The sequence below is a fragment of the Aricia agestis genome, chromosome 20 (assembly GCF_905147365.1).
Source record: "Aricia agestis chromosome 20, ilAriAges1.1, whole genome shotgun sequence".
In the NCBI taxonomy this organism is placed as follows: Eukaryota; Metazoa; Arthropoda; class Insecta; order Lepidoptera; family Lycaenidae; genus Aricia; species Aricia agestis.
The window spans coordinates 13646019-13667882 of record NC_056425.1 but is presented as its reverse complement, the minus strand read 5'-3'; the positions used below and the strand labels follow the sequence as shown (position 1 = coordinate 13667882).

General features: G+C 36.6%; 1 protein-coding gene across 1 annotated transcript; it reads left to right on the top strand.

Moving 5' to 3' along the window:
• The first annotated feature begins 9261 nt into the window (after positions 1-9261).
• On the top strand, positions 9262-21579 carry LOC121737247 (solute carrier family 22 member 1-like). Its single transcript, XM_042128861.1, has 8 exons — positions 9262-9397; positions 12785-12952; positions 14321-14519; positions 17848-17948; positions 18732-18883; positions 19217-19834; positions 20189-20370; positions 20960-21579. The coding sequence occupies exons 2-8, from the start codon at positions 12786-12788 to the stop codon at positions 21161-21163; spliced, it is 1623 nt and encodes a 540-aa protein (XP_041984795.1). The 5' UTR covers positions 9262-9397; position 12785; the 3' UTR covers positions 21164-21579.
• Positions 21580-21864: the final 285 nt, after the last annotated feature.

Genomic DNA, 21864 nt, shown 5'->3' with positions numbered 1-21864 from the left:
ATTTTACGAGCTACTAAACAAATAGAGGAAACATAAATAAATAAGGCGAAGTCGGTAACTATTCGTTTGTACAACGGTACAGACACAGTATAATAATATTCAGTAAGCTATCTTCAAGAATTATTGACGAGTGGCCTAGACGCCCCATAGGTGCGCCGCGCCGAGACGACGCCGAAGACGTAAAACTTAAGAGCCCATATGACCCTAACTTGACTACATACATTAACCTAGATCTCAAAATCTGTAAGGTCTAGAAAACTGATTTTTTGACACAAGTAACTTCAGTTCATAAAGATTAAATGCTCAAGACGAAAACACGATTACTCAAAAAATGCTCGATAGTTTCTTTTTTACAAAAAACCTTGTTTGAGACACATTTTTGCTTGGATCTTCGAAGTTTGCTGTCTTTTCTTTAATATTTTTTAATATCTAAAAAGGTATTGATAAAACCTAAATTTGCTCAAAATGCTTTTTTCATAATCATTATAGTTCGTCTTTTATTCAAGTAAAACTAACTCGGCGATGATTCCGCGCCGTCCTTTTTCACCTGGCATATGAAAGACGGGCGTGAGTGTAAAGAGAGAAGGACGATGTTTGATATTTAGAGTCAGGTGAGCTCTTAAATTTAAAAAGTTAACAGCCGCATTTAGAGACAAATAATAATGACTTCACTGTAATTAAATGAAGATTTTGACAAAAGCCCCATATATTATCTATCAAGCTCTTGATTAAATTAAAGTAATGATCATTAAAATCAGAGTACAGATAAACTAACATTTCTGTGATATTTTGACTGAAGTCTGTTTTTTTAAAGCGCTGTTTGATTAGTTAATGTACTCGCTTATCAAAAGCGCAGATGAATACGTAAACTCTTGCCGATAAAGTTTATTTGACTGATTTTAATGCACTGGTTTATCGGATAAACCAGTACATTCAAATCATAAATCGAAACATTTTTGATTTTTAAATTTGCTGTCAAAACTAATTAAAACAAATAGTTTAAGTTTTATTATTATTAATGTGTAGAGCAAGACAAGGCTGTATAGCTCTACTATATGGCATTGTATTGTGGTAGGTTCGTAAAATATCTCGATTCTCGGGGCCCCGCGAGCCGCTATTCCTTGTCGGTTTTTGTACTGCAAAACTAAATAGTAAATATTGAAAGTTATATAGTTAACTTTACAGTTTACTAGCAAAACCTGTAGCGACGATACTTTTAGCAGGCTTTGTTACGTTACGCTAATTAATAATTATTATTTAAATAAATTATTATAAAGCATAATATTATGATACATTTCGTTTTAAAATATTTTGATCTAAGTATAAATAAATACACCTACCGATTTAACAACTGCTTTTGTTAGAGTTTTCATTATTATTTATTGTTTACATTTACTTACATGAATTTTAATTGAAACTAAGTTTCATAATATTTTGTCTCCCAGAAGAAGTCGAGTAAAAAGACTTTTTAAGCCTACACTGCAAGCAGCAGACAAATTTTATGAGTTTCAAAACAATTTAGTCATAACAAAAAGCCTGAAAGTGCTTATGGCGGAGTCAAGATAAAGGCGTTCTTTACATACTTTCGTAATTTTGCTCTTAACGGTCATAAAAATGTTTCCACTCATAGTAATGTGAAGAAAAATGTTTATGACATTTTAAAAACATTGAAAATGTCTTGAAAATTGCCTGAAATTCTCGCCGTTAAAGAGTTTCTTACATAAGTTCTAAGGCATTTGATGAAAGAACCTTAATAAACTCAATACGTTGCTCTGCGAATAATTGGCATAATTTTCGAGCAATTTGCAAAAAATAACTTTCATGCCAAAAAGGCCATTTTGACATTTGGAAACATACGTACTTCAAATCCTAAGTGGCCCAAATTTTAAATCGGTCATTGCAAAAGACTCAGATTTTAGAGATTGCCACATGTCAGAAGACAAATACACAATAACATTAACTAAATTATAATTGACTATAAATTTAAGGCAAAATTAACGAACACATCTTGGCTAAGGGCCTTTATTCAAGTTGACTTACCGTAAGTCGTGACGAACTTCAAAAACAAACTCCGATAGCTGAATATGAGTCATGACTCATGATATTAACATCAATTAAATATAAACTTAATTTAATGTCAATAATATTATGTTTGACATAGATGATAGAGATAATGATTAATGACGTGTTTTGTTTAGCTGAACATTATTTACCAGTTCATTCAAGAATTTTACAATAATAACGTCTAATCCATGTCAAATACTAGTGGCAAGGTGATTAACAAACAGACAAACATTATCAAACGGAAACCAACGCATACCTCGGGATTTACCGACATACAAACATAATTTAAATGATGGGATTATATTTTTGGTCGGCATGACGAAAAGAGGAAATCTGTAGATCGAATTGCAATAATAAAATTTCGACATAGTGTCTATGCAGCATCGACATACTTAATATAAGAATTGCATATATTTCTATAAAACAATGCTACGCAAGAGTAATGTTATAGTGCACAAATGTTCGCGCAGTGCAAGAGCAGTCTCACGTCGTTTGTTTTAGTTAGAGGTCACCCGTGGATAAAAGAAATAGGAATGTTTTTTTTTTACTTATATAAAATAATGGGACAAACGAGCAAACGGGTCACCTGATGGAAAGCAACTACCGTTGCCTATGGACACTCGCAACATTAGAAGAGTTGCAGGTGCCGGCCTTTTAAGATGGAATACGCTCTCTTCTCGAAGGTTTGCAGGTCTTATTGGTCCGGAAATACTGCATAATATTATGACAGTTCGTTCCAGAGTTTTTTTTTTTTATTTAAAAAAAAAATATAGTTTAGTAAGCAGAGCTCTTGGTCAGTAAATATTCAAGAAAGTCACAAAGCTCAACAAACCCGGCAAAAACCGTCCCTAGTTAAAACGACCGCAGGTTATACGCGCGCGCAATCAAACTGCAATATAGTCACTACTTACTAGTGGCTATCCACTGGCTATTACCGCTTCGGCTTCGACCACCTTTGGCTAAAATGTTCGGCTTTAGATAGAGTTTACAGCTGAAGTCGACCGTAGTGGTGGCTTCGGTTTCTTTTCGGCCAAGTTCGGTCAAATATTTGGCGTTGATCAGAAGAAACCTGAAAACGATTATTCGCAGATGGTTTATTTCCTACTAAAATATGAAAGTCAACATTGAAAGAACTGTTATCATCATATCAAGTACCATTTGAATGCACTCTTACTATTTAAAGTATCAAAAATTCGTATGTCTTTATTTTCTCTCACGGCTCTATTTTGAAAAGATGTAGAGTTAGGTTTAAATCACGAGAAAAGTTTTGATTTGCAATCAATTCTGAGCAAGGACCAAGTTTTTCTACCTCTATATTTCACGGCTAATGTTTAACATCATGGTAATTCCATTATTGAAACCTTAAACATGGAGCCAATCTGGAACAAATTTTTAAAAATTCGGCTTCAAATAGTTGTAGACTTCGGCTTCGGCTAAGATTCGTCCTTCAGTCGGACACTAGTGTATGACTCAATCTAGCCGCAGAACGACTGGGATCTATTAGCCCTTACATCCGGTAATTGAGCCCTTTTGTATCTAAGATGAAGATGGGTAAGAATCTCTTTGATTCACACGTATTGTAAAAGTATTTTTAAATAAAAAGGGGGCCAAACGCGAAAGCGGATCACCTGATGGAAACCATAATATCCACTATGTACTTGCTTGTACTTGTTGCCAAGGGCGTCGCCAAGGGGGGGCAGGGAGGGGGGCAGCTGGCCCCCTAGAGACTCTAAAAAAGTTGCCAAATATAATGCAAACAACGACCACTATAATATTAAAATATGGTAATAGATGTAAGGCTTGTAGTACAAGTGAAATGCTGTCGACTTTACCTACAATTCATACCTACTTTTCTCATTTTATAGAGAGTGAGTAAAGTATGAATTGTAGACTGTAGTACGTAAAGTCAACTTGCCCCCCTCCCCCCTGCGCCATCGGCTGGCGACGCCCTTGCTTGTTGCACTCGTAGAAGTGGCAATTGTGCAAAGAGTGTATCAAGTTCTTCGACTCTACCAACAGAAGATTTTAAAGTCATAAGTCAATACTCATTATGTATATGTTACGCAAAATTTAAAAATTATCCAAACCTTACATATTTCAGAGATAATAACTTCCTTACGGCCTATATCGCGGGACTCAGAGAATCGCAGCAGCCAAATCAGTTCAGCGTTTTGAGCATGAATATGTGACAGACAGACACATTCTCGCATTTATTTATTTCTTTTGTTACTTTATTACTATGCAGTCAAATTGTTGAAGTTATAAACGAGTGATAAAAACCTGTATTGCATTGTAATTTCAAGAAGTTTGACAAGTACATTATTATTTTATTATCACCTTAATTATACAAACACAAATTCTTTACTCTGGTCCACGAGACCAGACGAGACTAGTCAAAACTAGCGCATGCAAATTGACATTTAATTGTAGATTTATACAGAGGATAATTTAAAGAAGTTAAATAGTTATACTACTTTAGGGTGTGTACCTTCTGTGTAGGGTGTGTACCTTCTGTGTAGGGTGTGTACCTTCTGTGTAGGGTGTGTACCTTCTGTGTAGGGTGTGTACCTTCCATGTAGGGTGTGTACCTTCTGTGTAGGGTGTGTACCTTCTGTGTAGGGTGTGTACCTTCTGTGTAGGGTGTGTACCTTCTGTGTAGGGTGTGTACCTTCTGTGTAGGGTGTGTACCTTCTGTGTAGGGTGTGTACCTTCTGTGTAGGGTGTGTACCTTCTGTGTAGGGTGTATACCTTCTGTGTAGGGTGTGTACCTTCTGTGTAGGGTGTGTACCTTCTGTGTAGGGTGTGTACCTTCTGTGTAGGGTGTGTACCTTCTGTGTAGGGTGTGTACCTTCTGTGTAGGGTGTGTACCTTCTGTGTAGGGTGTGTACCTTCTGTGTAGGGTGTGTACCTTCTGTGTAGGGTGTGTACCTTCTGTGTAGGGTGTGTACCTTCTGTGTAGGGTGTGTACCTTCTGTGTAGGGTGTGTACCTTCTGTGTAGGGTGTGTACCTTCTGTGTAGGGTGTGTACCTTCTGTGTAGGGTGTGTACCTTCTGTGTAGGGTGTGTACCTTCTGTGTAGGGTGTGTACCTTCTGTGTAGGGTGTGTACCTTCTGTGTAGGGTGTGTACCTTCTGTGTAGGGTGTGTACCTTCTGTGTAGGGTGTGTACCTTCTGTGCAGGGTGTGTATCTTCTGTGTAGGGTGTATAGTGAAAGAAGCAGCGCTGAATGAACGCCATGAATTTGCCCAAACAAAACCAAAAACCGGGCACGAAGAGTTCCATACCGAATACCGAATACAGAGCAAAAATAGGCTAGAAATTGTGTTTTTTGTATGGGAACCCTCCTTAAATTTTTATATTATTATTAAATATTTAAGTACACATCTAACAAAAGAATGTGTGAAAAATTCAAATGCCTACCTCTTGCCATTTTCATTTTCATTTTCGTATATTGGGGTGTTCAAACAGTCTTACATGAATATTAGTAAAGTATGCAATTATAATATTTACTAAATGTAGAACCAACAGCGGTGACCACAGATGAATAATTTAGTATAGGAAAAAAAAGAGATTAAGGAAGTAGAGAGTAAATTATATATATACTAATTTAAGGGTATATTTGTGTGTCAATTGTGTGTTAAGTGTGTTTGTTAATAATAGTTAATATAGTAGTAAAATTAAATTTAGTATATAATTGTAAGTGTAATGTTTGTAAATTATTTATTGAAGAGGAATGCAAGGTTTTAATTATTTATAATATGTAAATTTTTAAGTCTATCTATAAGACATTTTTTATATTTGGCATGTTTGAGAGCAAATATATCTATATCATTGAAATGATTATTAAAGTTACGAACTATTCGAGTAATGGGGGATCGCATACCTGCGTTGGTTCGGCTAAATGTAGTAGCAAAAAAGTTATACTGTTTTCTTGAATGCAATCTAACAGGTACCCTGTAGCACAGTTTGTTAATTAAGAAATTGCAATCGTATTTAATATTACAAAGGTCGTAAAGCATCATTGCTTCCAGTTGTAGACGTCTTGATTTTAGATCAAGTAATATTGATTCGCTCTATATCAATAGCCATTATTGATATAGAGCGAAAAAAGCCGAAAAAATCACGTTTGTTGTATGAGAGCCCCCCTTAAATAATAATTATTTTATTTTGTTTTCAGTATTTTTTGTTATAGCGGTAACAGATATACACAGTCTGTGAAATTTTCAGAACTCTAGCTATAGCGGTTCTTGAGATACAGCCTGGAGACAGACAGACGGACATACAACGATGTCTTAGCAATAGGTTCCCGTTTTTACCCTTTGGGTACGGAATCCTAAAAAGTAACTATTTTATGCTACTTACTCAGTGAACTCTATACAAGGAATACATCATGTAACATCCCCTAAGGCCGCATTGCCATTACTTTATCTCAAACCCTGTATAAGTCTATAATTAAATGTCAATTTTGGATGTGTGAGTTGGGAGTGGGACTAGTTAGACTCGCTTAGTTTTGTTACACCCTGTATATTTCTGCCAGTATGCAGTGGGCATTTTCAAAAAAATGTGTACCCCTGGTTTTTACCTTGTCCCTTGACTTCGCTACAGATTATTTGTAAAAAATTACATACTAACATTTTGTAATTTTTATGTAGGAGCATAAACAAGTTTTCTTTTATTAAAATACATTCACGTTTGTATATAATTTTATTTAGTATGAGATTTATAAGGGTTTTTAAGTACCGAAACCTATTAAATTCACCTGTCCCCTTCCCAGAAGTTGTAACAAAATCTTTAATAACTATTTTTTTTCTTAAAGTAAGTTACTTAAAAAACATATGTTAGATTCTTAAATACTTAATGTATCAATTGAATGTCTTGTTATTGAAAAATCTAACATAATTTAACTACAAATTAATTAAAATTATAATCATGAAAAAACAACCCGGCCGGAATGTTCGGTTTAGTGACCGTTTTTTTTAGTTTTATAAACATACTACAAAAATATTTTCGGCACTAAATGGTAGCACTATATTTCATTGTACATCGAGAAACTTCAATTTAAATTTAGTAGTTAAAAATCTGCTACAAGACGCGGACGCAGGTTGGATGGTTCTTCAGGAACGGTTTATTTGTTCAGATAAGTGACCATATTTTGTAAGCATTATTATACTTTCTCCAACTGTTTTTACTGTTGACACGTTGCAAAATTAGTTTAGTATTTAGTATAAAAAATGAAATTGTGATAACTATTATCGGTTATTTACAAACACTTTAAAAGTAAAAGAAAGTAATATTACGTGACTTCCGACTTGTGACTTTTCGTATGGTCACATATAATGGAACGGACAAGTCACAACAGGCGGAAAGCATAAGGCTTAGTTCACATTTTAAATAAATTATTTTTTTATTCACAGATTTTATTAAGAAAATTGGAGATTTTTAAACTGGTACGATTAACGTACAAATATATTTTTTATTACTTATGTGTTAAGGTGACGCCGCGTTAAAGTAAAAAACCGTTTTGGATATGTTTTAGATTGCTAGTTTTCTATGAAAGGCCGGCCCGGCCTCTCACAGAAAACAAGCAATGGAACAGCAAAAAATGGAAAGGGCGTAAGCGACAAAATAGTTTTGTCGCGTAATTTAAAAACCATAAATACATTTCATATAAGCTATGGGCAAATTAAAGTGTATGCTTGAACCAATCCATGTACATTTTTGGAAGCTTAAATCACTCTCCTCTGTAGGGAAAAATAGGAATCCTTTTTTTTTACACAGGTCTATTTGATTGATTATTCTGTGTTATAAAAGTTGACCAATCGTGTTATGCTATGGGTAAATCAAAGACAAAGACATGATAAATACTGACAATGAACTTTAATTTCTTAGCTTTAGTTATTGCTGAGAAAAATCGATATCGCTACAGCCAAATCATAAAGGCGTCGACTTTACTTAACAATAACAAATATACTATTTAAAATTTAAGTACCTAAAAGTTTTATGTTTTTTAAAAATTTTGATTTTATTTCCACTACTTTTCTATCAGTAAAGTTGAAAATCATTTTGTGTCGTTGATATTTGCAGATTTATAATAACTAGACATCAGATTATATGCATTTGCATACTTGCATATGCAAATGCATATAATGTCACTTTTTAGGCGATAGTGCATATTTTGGCAATTTTTCGTTGATAGTGCATATTTCGGTAGTTTAACTTCCATGGGCATTAAGATTGCAATCGGAAAATGTTGGTAGAAAATTATTATTGGCGTATAATAAATAAATAAAAAGTCTTTATTTCAAGAAATTAAAAATCCTGGATTTTATGAAATTATAAAAATTGGCGCTTTTATTAATGTCACTACCGGAAAAGTCTTCAAAAAAATAATAAATTTTAATATTAAGTGACTTTTGATTGTGCATATTTTGTGCATATTTCGACCATTTTTCGTGCATATTTGCATGGATATTTCGGCACTTTGATCGTGCATATAATCCGATGTCATTAATAACTTAGGAATTCGTAGACATGTGAACACATCTTTATGATTATGAGATGTTCGTCCCTCTAATTATTGAAGTTAAATCTATGAAATCAAAGAATTTTTTACTTTTATAAGTAGTGCAACAATAAAAATGTTTAAATAAAAGGTTTTTGTGTTATAAAAACTCCTTTAAATATGTTAAATATTACTTACTCATGTAAAAAAATGAAAAATAACCTAGTGGTTGGGTCACATAGTCACACTATGGATTAAAAATAATTGCTACTCTTGTTGATCCTTGAAATTATCTAATTTTTTTTTAATAAACAATTAAATATGCATTTCACTAGATTAAATTAACGAAGAAATCCATTTATTGCTGTATTTTTTTGTATTAAATTATATTTTACATTTAGTCGCACAACGGAATCTGTTTCGTCGAAAATTCGATTTTGTTTCAATAATATCAGAATAATATAACGTTTTCAGCGTTCTTTTTAACTTATTCCATTAGTTCAATATTTTTCCTTGTATATGACATTCAAAAAAAGGTAAATAAATGACCTTAAAAAATATAGACATATTTTTGCAAGGGTACACGTTTTTTTGAAAATGCCCCAGTATATTGAAGATCTGAATGCATGCTCCTTATCTGTATCATCTGTATAGTGTATAATACGTGTGTATATTAAGTCAGTGCTGTGTGTACACTCACGGCGCAGTGCCGCTATCGGTCGTCAGTGTATATGTGTGTATATTTTAGTATTTGGTTATATTATGGTGCTGCTACACGTGGGGGGAGGTTGCGGCTGACATATAGTGATAGCGAGTGATATAATATCACAAGTAAGTTATGTTCAAATTAATAAACAATCAAGATTAAAAACTTTCTTGTAGATTTTTTTTGACACGGGATTTTAGGAAATGAATAATGACAGAAACGTTTATTTTGCTTTAATTTAAACAGTTGCGGTCTTACCGCTGTACTCAGAGACATTTAATTATGATTAACCTTCAATTTAATGGAGAGTTTGACAGATAAAATATGATAATAATATATAGGTCTTTTATGTCAAAATTTTGAATTAATTACAGTTAAGCATTTAAGTAATTAATGTTCCACTCTGAATGCGGCAGTTAGATATTTTATTAAGTCAAATTCAGCTAAAAATCTTCAGCTTCAACCAAAGATTATTGATATGAAATCGGCTCTGTTTCCGCTTGGGCTGAAAAATAGACACCTAAAAGGGTCCAAATATAGCGTATATCAATTTACTATGATTGGTCCTTTACGGTCCTATAGCTTCCTGCACCACCCACAGGCCACAATACAAGTACCACCACGCTCTACCACTTAGGACCAATTCATACTAGCAGTTAGGGTATCGAACCGAATACGTTTGAACAGCATAATAATATTATCAGGTTTGACTTTATCAAAGAATGTAGTACCTATTGAAAAAATCCTTAATTCTCCTTAAGTCTCCTGATAAAATCTTAATCCTACTCCCAAACGATGGCACTTCTTCGGAGTAGGATGGGTACTTACAAGGCTACGTCTACATTATTGTATGACTTACAATTATGTATGTATGTATGTTGATATTGTATAATTTTAAGTTACACCATTGTAAATTTTATTTTAAGATTAATTTTTTATCTCAATTTTTTTTGGTAAAAAAAGTGGGCCCCGTGCGAGTTTCTTATGCTGGTTCTTCTCGTCGGGATAGTTCCCGAACCGGTGTGAGGCACCGTAGCTTATATCAACCAACGTTCTGAAACTATTTTCTTAAAATCTACTCAGAAATAAAACAATTATTATTTATACTATTTTTATACTAGTAAGATTTTTAATAACGCTGTCAAGCCGGCGTCCGTCCGGCCGTCAAGATGAAAACCGGCGTGAAACAGCGCTTGCGCTGTGTTTCGCCGAGTGAGTGAGTTTACCAGAGGCCCAATCCCCTACCCTATTCCCTTTCCTACCCTCCCCTATCCCTTCCCTTCCCTACCTTCCCCTATTACCCTATTCCCTCTTAAAAGGCCGGCAACGCACATGCAGCTCTTCTGATGCTGCGAGTGTCCATGGGCGACGGAAGTTGCTTTCCATCAGGTGACCCGTTTGCTCGTTTTATTTCATAAAAAAAAAAAGCAGGTATTGAAATATGACTCGAGTAAGTAGGCTTATTGATTGGACCATATTATTACAATAGGTACCTGATTCGCAAATTATATCGAAGTCGGGGCATTTTAACTTTTATGTAAGTAGCTGACATAGCTTTAAACATTCTGCAAAATAAACGAAATAATAGTATTTTGAAAAGATAAAACCGTCTTCAAAATTGTACGTAATTAAGAATTAAATTCCCTATCTCAAAAACTACTGAACCGATTTTCATAAAATTTTAAGTATTCCCTAAAATAAACAATACCTAGTACAACAAAAAAAGAATCACTTAAATCGGACTTGCAGTTCCGGAGAAATGCGAACACAAGCATAAAAACATACATATACACTTCTGTTCAGACGCTGATAAAGATTAACATACTAATATATTATACGAAAACTGGGCAATTCTGGAAATATTACAAGATACACATATATACATACTCGTCGAATTGATAACCTCGTTTTTTGAAGTCGGTAAAAAACCCACTCGTTTATTTTTTAAAAAAGAAAATGTGCGTTACTTTAAGTTTGCTAAGTTTCCCGAACTTCTATTTCTTCGTCTTCGTCTCGCCGCTAGTGTGAAGCGACCATCCCACGTTTAGTGGGCGGCATTGTACCCGGTGATTAGGAATTAGCCACTTATCCAATCTGCCGCACAGAGGACCGACAACAGCTCAAAAATTATATTAATAACTCCCAGAATTACTACAACAGACATGCATTTGCGATCGATCGAAAGCAGCGACGGGGAGATGGTGTACCGCAATTTGACAGTGAAAATACATACTAATATTATAAATGCGAAAGTGTGTCTGTCTGCGTGTAACCTCTTCATGCCCAAACCACTGAACCGATTTTGCTGAAATTTAGTATGGAGATACTCTGAGAAAAATGTAAGGTTTCCGCGCGATAAACTAAGTCATCTTGTCGTAGAATATTTCTCTCTTCTATCAATAAAAAAAATTGTTGCCCTGTCGGTAATCTCTAGTTCTGTTTAGAGAAACCATTTTATACTAGCAGGCTTAGCATGGTTACCATAGAAGCAGTTTCTTAATTTTTTATTTATTTTTTATGAAATAAGGCTATCCACAACTTATCTGACAGATACACCATACTCCATCTGTCAAAAAAGTTGTGGATAGCCTATATGAGGCACTTATCAGGAAGTTGTGAAACAGGCCCTAAACCTAGATATAGAAATAAATAGAACAATTAAATCGAATCGCCGATCGAATCTAAATTACGCCGGTTCTTCTCGGCGAGGTAGTTCCCGAACCGGTGGTAGGCAACGTAGTTTCTTCGTTCGACTTTCAAAAAGTGTATCATGATACCCATTTTGAATAAAAATATATTTTATTTTATTTATTTTATTTATTTTATTTATTTTATTTTATTCTAGGCAATAAAACGCCAGACAACAATTGACGCAAGTAGGAAGGCTTACAATATTGTGATAAATATATGTGTCAAGTAAATATTATATACCTTGCGGTAAAGTGCACCTGTCAGCGCTATCTTGTGTCAACATAGTGGCTGTCATAATATTATGTATTTGTGTATATTTTCAATCCATTCTGATCCTTATGTTAACAAATAGAACTTCTAGAATCTTATAATTACTTAGAACTCGCTCATATTATATCGTACTAGGTTTTTGACCGAGCTTAGCTCGGTATTCGATAAAACACGAATAAAATGACATTTTCTAAATATGATTCCTAGCTAGATCGATTTATCGCCCCCGAAACCCCCTATATACTAAGTTTCATGAAAATCGTTGGAGCCGATTCCGATATATATATATATATATATATTGGCGTTGCGTTCCTTGACGCATTCAATTATTGAATGCGCCAATATGAAAGATGATGACGAAAATTGAAGATGAAAGTGCACAATGTGGACATAGCTATTCAGTCTTCAATTTTGGTATAGAGATACTTTGAGTCCCGGGAAAGGACATAGGAGACTTTTTATCACTAAAATGTACGGTTCCCGCGCGATAAGAGAATTTTGGTACAACGGAGTTGCAGGCGTCATCTAGTCATTTATGTCTATCTCTCCAGGATGGCCAGCGCCGAGGAGGAGGTGGTGCAGCTGGACAGCGTGCTGCACAAGCTGGGCGCCTTCGGCCCCCACCAGATCGTCACCATTTGCATGCTGGCGCTGGTGTACGCCACCAACCCCATATACAACATCAACTACGTGTTCGCCGTTGAAGAGGTTAACTATAGGTCAGTGGTTCGTTTACTTTTGGCCATTGGCACACGCATTCCCACCACGGCAACTCTTGTAAGTTAGGATAGATAGCGGTAATCAACAGTGAAAACCGTTTGATAGGACTCCGGGAGAGGTACAAGGTAGAACTGACTTGGGAGTCGTGACAAAAGTAAGAAATGGGAAATAACGCAGACAAAAAACTTAAAGTTGTGAAGTGTATTTTAAACTTTGAAATACACAATTTGTGTATTTCCAAGTTCTGTAGCTCATTTCTGATATGGCGAAGAACGAAAGGCAGTTTAGAGGTTCGCAAACCAGCAGGAAGATGGTTAAAGCTGTCACAACGGCACACGTATGAAAAGTCCACCATAATTAATGTCTATTGTAAACTTCATAGTGATTGTTAACGCCGGATTCAAGTGAGAGAATGGCACCCATGTCCTGAAACGCAGTGCTTTATTAGCAGTAAAGTTTGAGCGTTTTATCTCCGAGGCGAGTCTCCTGACCCTCAAGTTAGAGATTTGTTATTAACCTCGTTCATACATGAATCACATCGAGGCGGAAGATCCACTTACACCAGCCTGGCTAATAATAATGTTGTTATTGGTCAAAATATCGTCCCTTCTCTTTCATAAATATTTAGAACGAGATACACTCGTGATATTTAATCCACGAACACGATTCACTTACATACTGGCGACGTGACTCTTAGAATGTAGCAAAAACAAAAAAGAAGAGATCATAATATATGATTTGAGGCTCCTACTTCTTATTCTGTCTTTAAAATCCTTTAACACAAGATCAATAATGTTTGTCTTGATAATAACAGTACTTAACATCATCATGATTGCCGTCCAGTTGTCCACTTGGAAACGTAGAGCGTCTCAACAAATGAGCGCTAGCTTTTAAAAAACAACCACCTAATTGTACGGAAGCCCTAGAACAATTTTTTTTTTAATTAAATCAAGCAAATTTTTTGTGAGTAGCTTCATTTTGATAAACAACATTTTTATCTGCGAAAAATCTTAAAAGTGGTAGCCAACAGAAATAGAAAGGATTTCATACTTTGACTTAATGGTCCTAAAATATGGATTGTTCTGTTTGTAGGACAATGTTATTCTTAAATTATATAACTATTAACCAATCAATAGATAGAAAATCAGCATATTAGGGTTCCGTTGTAGGGCTTAGTAATCAACCAAGTTTTGTTGATTCAAAATGGAACTACTCACAAAAAATGAGCTTGATAGTAATAAAAGAAAAGTTCTAGGGCTCCCGTACTATAAATATTCTCATCTCTTAAAAATATATAATGCATAATTCATAACCTCTACATCCAGAACATCATCTCGTCAATCAATAATTCATCTCTTCTTATCCAGGTGCAAAATCCCCACATGCGACGTCCAGAACATCACTTTCGCGGCACCCTGGACCAACATCTCCTCTCCAGACCACGTGGCCGAGGGGGTGAGGCAGTGCGTCCGTCACCCGACCCTGGACTGCAGCCACTTTAACACCAGCGAGGTGGAGGCCTGCACGGACTGGGTGTACGACATACCTAACAGTTTTGTTGCTGAGGTTGGTACTTTTGTTTAAAGTTATGGAATTTTTTAAACTTTAAAACGTCGTTGCATAACACACTGTGACAACCGTAGAGTATCCAACGTGTAACCTGACCAATTTGCATAAAGGCATTTATTATGTTCAAAATGATGATGAGGCTGCACGTAAAATCAATACCAGCAACTAATAAAAGTCGGCAACAAAGAAAATATTACGCTAGTACTTTAAAACTTAATTATCTAAATGCATATTAAAATACTACAGTCTTGTTTTACGATACAATACAAAGTTGTAGCTTGTAACGATAACAAGCAAAGGTTACCCGCGCAACATAATACGACTTCTACACAGGCGTCTTATAACGCAAAACCGTACAATATACCTTGTTAAGTGATTATGGTATCATATTGTTTTATGATCTCATAAAAGTTACTGAAGACTTATTTTCTGCGATGAAATCCGTATAATTTCCTTCTCCATGGTCAACTCTATGTTTATGGCAAATTTCATTAAAACCAGTACTGTATGGTAGGTACTCGTAATTTCTATCTTCTAGTTTCGGAGTGTATTCGGTGCAAACAAGCAAACGCTTCCTCCCTATTAATTTGTATGAAATCTTAAGATTAGGAACCGAAATATTGTAATCAAAATCGAATCCATTTTCGTTGGCATCAAATTATTTTATAGCGCTCGAACTTGATTTTATTAAATGCCAAATTACATAAAAATAACCTTAGAGGTTAAGATTTACAGTAGAATATTTCCATTTATGCATTAAGAATAATTAGTATTATAATATTAATTTTTTTTAACTCAACAGCAGCGTTTTAACAACGGTCGTGTTCGCTCGTGACCGCGATGTCAGATAGCGGTGGTATTTGCAGCCTCATCTATGCCACCCTAACGAGCATAGCGCAATATCCTGCAATCGCAGCAATACCACTGTTTTACAACTTTTTATTCGAACAGAGAAGAATTATGGTTCTTTAGTATTTACGACTGTTCAACTATTACCCCTTAGCAATTGAAATGTTTGCATAGCGAATAGCTAATACAAGGTGAACGTAAACACGTATGTCTTTGTCTGACATTTGAAAAGTCAAATGCCAAAGAAAGTGAATGTTGAATAGTTTAAAAAAAAATGTACCGGTCCTTTTTTGGAGGAACTTAGTGGAACTTTTTTGTACCTATGTATGTACTGTATACATGTAAAATCATTTATTATTATACGCATTTATGTGTGTAATATTATTTATTGTTCTGATGGAAACTTTTTTTTTTTTTAATCTACTATTGAAGACATCCGCATTTATACGGATGGGCTTTGATCATGGAGTTGCATAGATTTGATAGTAAAAGAGCAAGCAAAATAATATGGTTTCACAAACATGAATTAAGTATTCTTCATCCAAAGTTATTTTGTAACCGACATTTGACCTTAAACCACAATTTTGAATACACCGATCACGTCTCACCACAATCTATTGTTCCAAAATTTCATCACCAGGCGACGTAATGATCACCTCCATCTTAATGCCCGTTCAGATTTAATTTACCTTTGAGGTTCTATAACAGCCCTTAATATGTCCATAATATAAAGATCCTGAAGGTGACTAAAAGGCCTTTATTAAGATTCTTAACTAAAAAACAGGGGTTCAAAACCGTGGTCCACCGCGACGGTCTGCTTGGGACCCACGAATTATTTTTAAAACTTTTAACTTAGATAATATTATATTTTGTGAAACTAAATTAACCTATCCATACTTCTATACTAATATTATTTAAATTGCGAAAGTGTGTCTGTTTGTCTGTCTGTTACCTCTTCAGGCCTAAAACCGCTGAACCGGATTTAGCTGAAATTTGGTATGGAGATTCTTTAAGTCGCGGGAAAAGACATAGGAGTTTTTATCCCGGAAAAATGTACGGTTTCCACGCGAAAAACGTATTTAAGCGCAACTGAGTTGCGGGCTTCATCTAGTCAAATAATAAAAACTTACATTGAGTTCAGTTTTAACAAAAATATCTCCACTGAACAATATTATTGTATATTTTATTTTTGGATTAAGATCATGCAATTCGGCCCAATTTCATCTGCCGGCTTTTACGGCCCTTGCCTGTCAAAAGGTTGCCGACGGGCGATTTAAAAAAGCAGTCTGAGCTAATAACTGTTATCACGCGGTCGTGACGGCCGAGCACATCATGGACCGTGGTGTATCGACGAATTATAACAATCACCGATCACAACATAACGGGAATAATATGGTTAAAGTTTAACGTAACGGGTAGTTTCCGCCTAGCCGATATTCACCATAAAATTCGGCTGAAGCTGAAACCATAGATTTAAATTTCTAAGAAATTTTATTTAGAACGGCTACGAGTTGCAAGTTCAAATTTTAATTTGGATAAATTTATAGAAACGATATCTTTATCGTTTCTATAAATTCAAGAAAACGTCTTTGTTTAAAAACCGTTCGTTTTATTTCTACGTTTGGTTTTTAGCAAATAACCCTTTGGGTTTCGGCAGAACATGATTGGTTTCTCGCAGGTGCAGGTGGCCTAAGCCGGATCCTAAGCCGAAGCATCGGTTAGCCACTATACATTTCGATCAAAATGTATTTGATCGAAGACTATACACGAGAAATTTAAACCATAAACCATCACGTACAGAAAGTATGCTAAAGCAAAACTTGTGACTTTACTGTCTAGACCAGGGATTTCCATACTTTTATGTAACCAAACCCAGAAAAAATAACTTTAAGAGGGTCTTCCCAACCACGAGGGCTCTCTAATCATAATATGGTAATCTTACGGTCTCTCCGTGGTGTATCTAAAGACTTTAATCTGTGATCAAAAACGGTATTCTGATAGCCGCGAATACTCTAAAGTAGATTAGACTGTGACTGAGTTAACCTGTAACTGGTATTTAGATGGAACTGACCTCAGAAAATAACAGTGATGAGAAAATTGAATTTTATTATTGTCGAAATCAATTTATGGCCGATATTTTCATAGCCCATATAGATCAATTAATCTGCGTCAAATTACGCATTATGATAGCCTTTAATAAGAGTTGTCAAACTTCTATTTGGCACCAGGTGCCGCGATGCATCGATGTAGCCATCAGGTCTATCTTGTTAAATTGCTGTCATATGTCACAATATGGCTGTCATGTGTCACGATAGACCTGACGGCTACATCGCGGCACCTGGTGGCAAATAGAATTTCAACAACCCTCATCGCACGGAAGGCTATCTCACGTTGTAGCCTTCATGTATGTTGTGCGATGCGAGAAATTAACCCTTGACTTTTCGGCATGAGAATTAAACTGTTCAGTTGCTTTCAGTTCGGTCTGGCGTGTCAGGACTGGAAACCTACTATGGTGGGGACCGTGCACAGCTTTGGGAACATGCTGGGCATGCTGCTGCAGGGACAGATCTCTGACAGGTACACCTTGGCTATAGCAGATACGAACTAACAGATCAATGCAAATATGAACTGACAGGGAAACAATATTCTTTGATAATAGAAAATACGAACTGCCAGGAAAACAATATTCTCCATGTGCAAGGTAATTGAGGGTAAAAGCGTCGTTTCCCATGATGGATGTCGATTGTACTATCAGAGAAGTTGAGTCCTAGGCAGTTGACAGACCTACGTCAGTTGGTCGGATTATGTCAATTCAATATTAGTCGTGATCTGATGGCTGGGTTTGACGTAACATGACCAAATTACGTAGGTCTGCCAAATGCCCATGAATCAACTTCTCTGATAGCGCATACTATAATTAACAACTTCACAATCATGGCTAACCATCATGACTCAACATAAAAGCCTTCCAGCCAACATAGCAGCTCACGGCTACCCTTTATTACCAAATGACGTAGGTCAGCAACCTGCGAATCCTTTTCTCTGATAGTTCTTAACTTGTCATGAGTCATGATATGACACAGAAGATTAGTCACACTTTACCCAATTCGTTACGTTTGCGACTTTTTGTACATTTTTCCTTTCGCTATGATTCTCTTAGAAAATAGTCACTAATCTGGATTCAACCATCGATTAAACGGTAAATTAATACCATGTTATCTCTCTCGTTCTTCTTCTTTATAAAAGAGAGGGAATGATATTTTGACAAAAAAGTAAACCCAAACTGGCACAACCGACTACTGAGTATAACTTTATTTTCGTATTTTTGTTCTGGCCTTTCACTGTCACTTCCTTCTACAGGTTTGGTCGCAAGTTCGCAGCAGTATTCTCTGGCACTATGGGAGCTGTCCTGGGCTTAGCCAAGAGTTTCTCACCCAACTTCTGGACGTATCTCGCTTTGGAGGGTTTGGAAGCTGCTATCGGTGATGCCTTATCTCCGATATACATGTTAAGTGAGTAGTTTTTAAATACCGATTAATCTAAAAATAACCAAAAATCTGAATACCAAGTTCTACATTGATATATATCTTCTGAGGTCTTTGTAAGCCATCTTTGGATTGTACCAAAGAAATACACAAACATCATACGCTTGATTCATAATATGCAGTTGACGGTCCTCAGTCAATTGGTCGGACGGAATACGGACCAACTATTATTGGTCGAGTTATGTCAATTCAATGTTATTTGTGATCTGTTGGCTGAGATTGACATAACGCGACCAAATTACGAAGGTCCCCCCTCTGCCTATGAATCAATTTCTCTGATAGTACGAAATTAAATTTCAGGTATAGAGATAGTAGAAAAGGAACGCGCGGTGTTGTACCAGACGATTCTCTTGAACATCTACACCGTAGGGCTTATCGTCATGCCCTTCATCGCCTGGGCAGTGCCCTACTGGCGGCACTTCCTCCGAGTCATCTACGCCCCGACCCTGCTCATCCTCCTGTACTCCTTCTACCTGGACGAGAGCATCCGGTGGCTGTTCAGCAAGGGCAAGAGGAACCAAGCTGTAAAACTGATAGAGAAAATAGCAAAGCGAAATCACGTGAAGATAGACAGGCAGCTCCTTAACAAATTACACTATATCGACGAAGAGAAGTCGGTCAAAGTCAACCATTTCAAGCTGCTGGCCAAGACGTTCAAATCCAGGATCATGATGCAGAGGTTTCTGGTGTGTATGGTGTGGTGGCTGTCGGTGACCCTGATCAACTATGGCATGATGATCAGCTCTGTGCTCATCGACGGGAACAAGTACATCAACTTCGCGCTACTGATGCTGATGGATATTCCCGCGAATTTGCTGTTCGGCCTAGCGTTGTCCAAGTGGAAACGAAAGGTCCCGCTGATCGTGTCGTTCATAGTCGGCGGGATATTCTGCGTGTCACAACCGTTTATGCCTAAAAGTAAGCATTTTCTTTGTTGCAGAGATCCTTCGCTGTCACAAAGATAAGCTTTGCCATGCTAACCCTAAGTTGGTCCGCTATTCAAACAATAGTGTAAATATTCACTTACACAGATTGCCATCAGCCTTTTGTTTAAGCACGTCCCAAGTACAGTAACGGACTCGTTTCGAGCCGCGTCTTAGGGACAATTTTCTTTACTTTATTTTTAAGGTTTCCATTTATATTTGGAGATAAAGTCAGTTGGCCTTGAGCCCATCAGATATTAGCCTGTTTTTAGGTATCTTGCAAAACAAAGCATTCGCTGACATTTTCACCTGCTTTCTACTGTTACCAAAACCTTCTTCCCTCTTACAGACTACGCGTGGCTGGGCCTCTTGCTCTTCATGGCGTTCGAACTGCTGGCGACATTCTCGTACAACATCGTGTACATGTACACCTGCGAGCTGTTCCCCACCTATACCCGAAACTCCATGCAGGCGATCTGCCTCGCCATCGGTCGGGTTGGGTCATTACTGGCGCCGCAGACGCCGTTGCTGGTAAAGAACTTTTAACCGCTAGATGTCCACAAGATCGTTGCGCCAAAATTCGCATAAAATCAGATATTTCTGGGATGATAACTCTATAACTAGTCACCTCTCTATCAAGAGAGGTCCAGCGGTTCATCAATAAAAGAGGCTCATACAATTTGCTGTTCACGTATCAACAGTGTTTTGTTGTATTATGTAGCACTAGATGACGCCCGCAACTCCGTTGCGCCAAAACTCGTTTATCGCGCGGGAACCGTACATTTTTCCGGGACAAAAAGTATCCTATGTCCTTTCCCGGGACTCAAAGTATCTCCATGCCAAATTTCAGCAAAATCCGTCCAGCGGCTTGGGTGTAAAGAGGTAACAGACAAACAGACAGGCAGACACACTTTCGCATTTATAATATTATATTAGTATGTATTGCTGTCGCAAGATACAAAATCACCCTGCCAAACAATGGCGACTGTACTTAAACTTAAAAAAAAAACGATTTGGTACGGATAAATAAGAATCCTTAACTCAAATATAGAGAGATAAATAAATAAGACTCTTGGCAAGGCCTACTTATCCAAATCAAAAAAATCTTTAACATTTCCAGGTCCAATACTACTCTGGTCTACCGTCTCTGATATTCGGGGGCTGTTCTCTTCTATCAGGAGCCCTGGCACTCTTCATGCCGGAGACAGCCAACACCCAGCTACCTGATACTGTCGACGAGGCAGAGATGATAGGCGAGAAGAGAGAGAATTATGATGCTGCCCTGGAGAAACTGAACACGGAACAAACGAAGATATACGAGTGACAGAGAAGGATAAAAGAGTGAAATGGATATCGTTTAGTTACTCTACCCTTAACTTTTATGTCATGAGCCTTCTGCTATTTTAATTCAGCATAAGTTTTGATCCAGTCTAGACCTGTCACACTCAAATGTCTACATTCCTCACGAATCAAAACGCGTTAGGAGACTTTCATATCCTCGCAGCAAGCGACCGCGAGTCGCGCCCGACAAAACTTCAAATAAAATGCAATTTTATGACTTTATAATTTTTTTGTCGGTCGCGGTCACTTGTCGCGAGGATCGTAAAGCCACCTTTACATTAACTTTGTAGTTTTATTATACCGAAACTATATTGTAAGATTATTTAATATCATAACTGAGGTACAACTACATACATAGATCAAGATACATACCGCATGTCGCTCCATTTGTATGAAAACGAGCGTGCCACTTTTTAGGGTTCCGTATTTACTACCTACTGTGACGTACCCATGATAAGAAACGTGTCCATTATCAAGGCCAACGTTTCTATTTGAATTTCTACAGCTCAATATGGCACTTTTAGGCATTTAGGCATTTTTAAATTTCCGATTGACGTCCGACTCTGATAGTAGACTAAAGAAAAGACTTTCGAAAGACGAGCATCACTCGTCGTTTGGGAACGCGATATGGCACGCGAAGTCCATACACATGCGGTATTTATCTTGCTCTATGTCTGTGGGTAT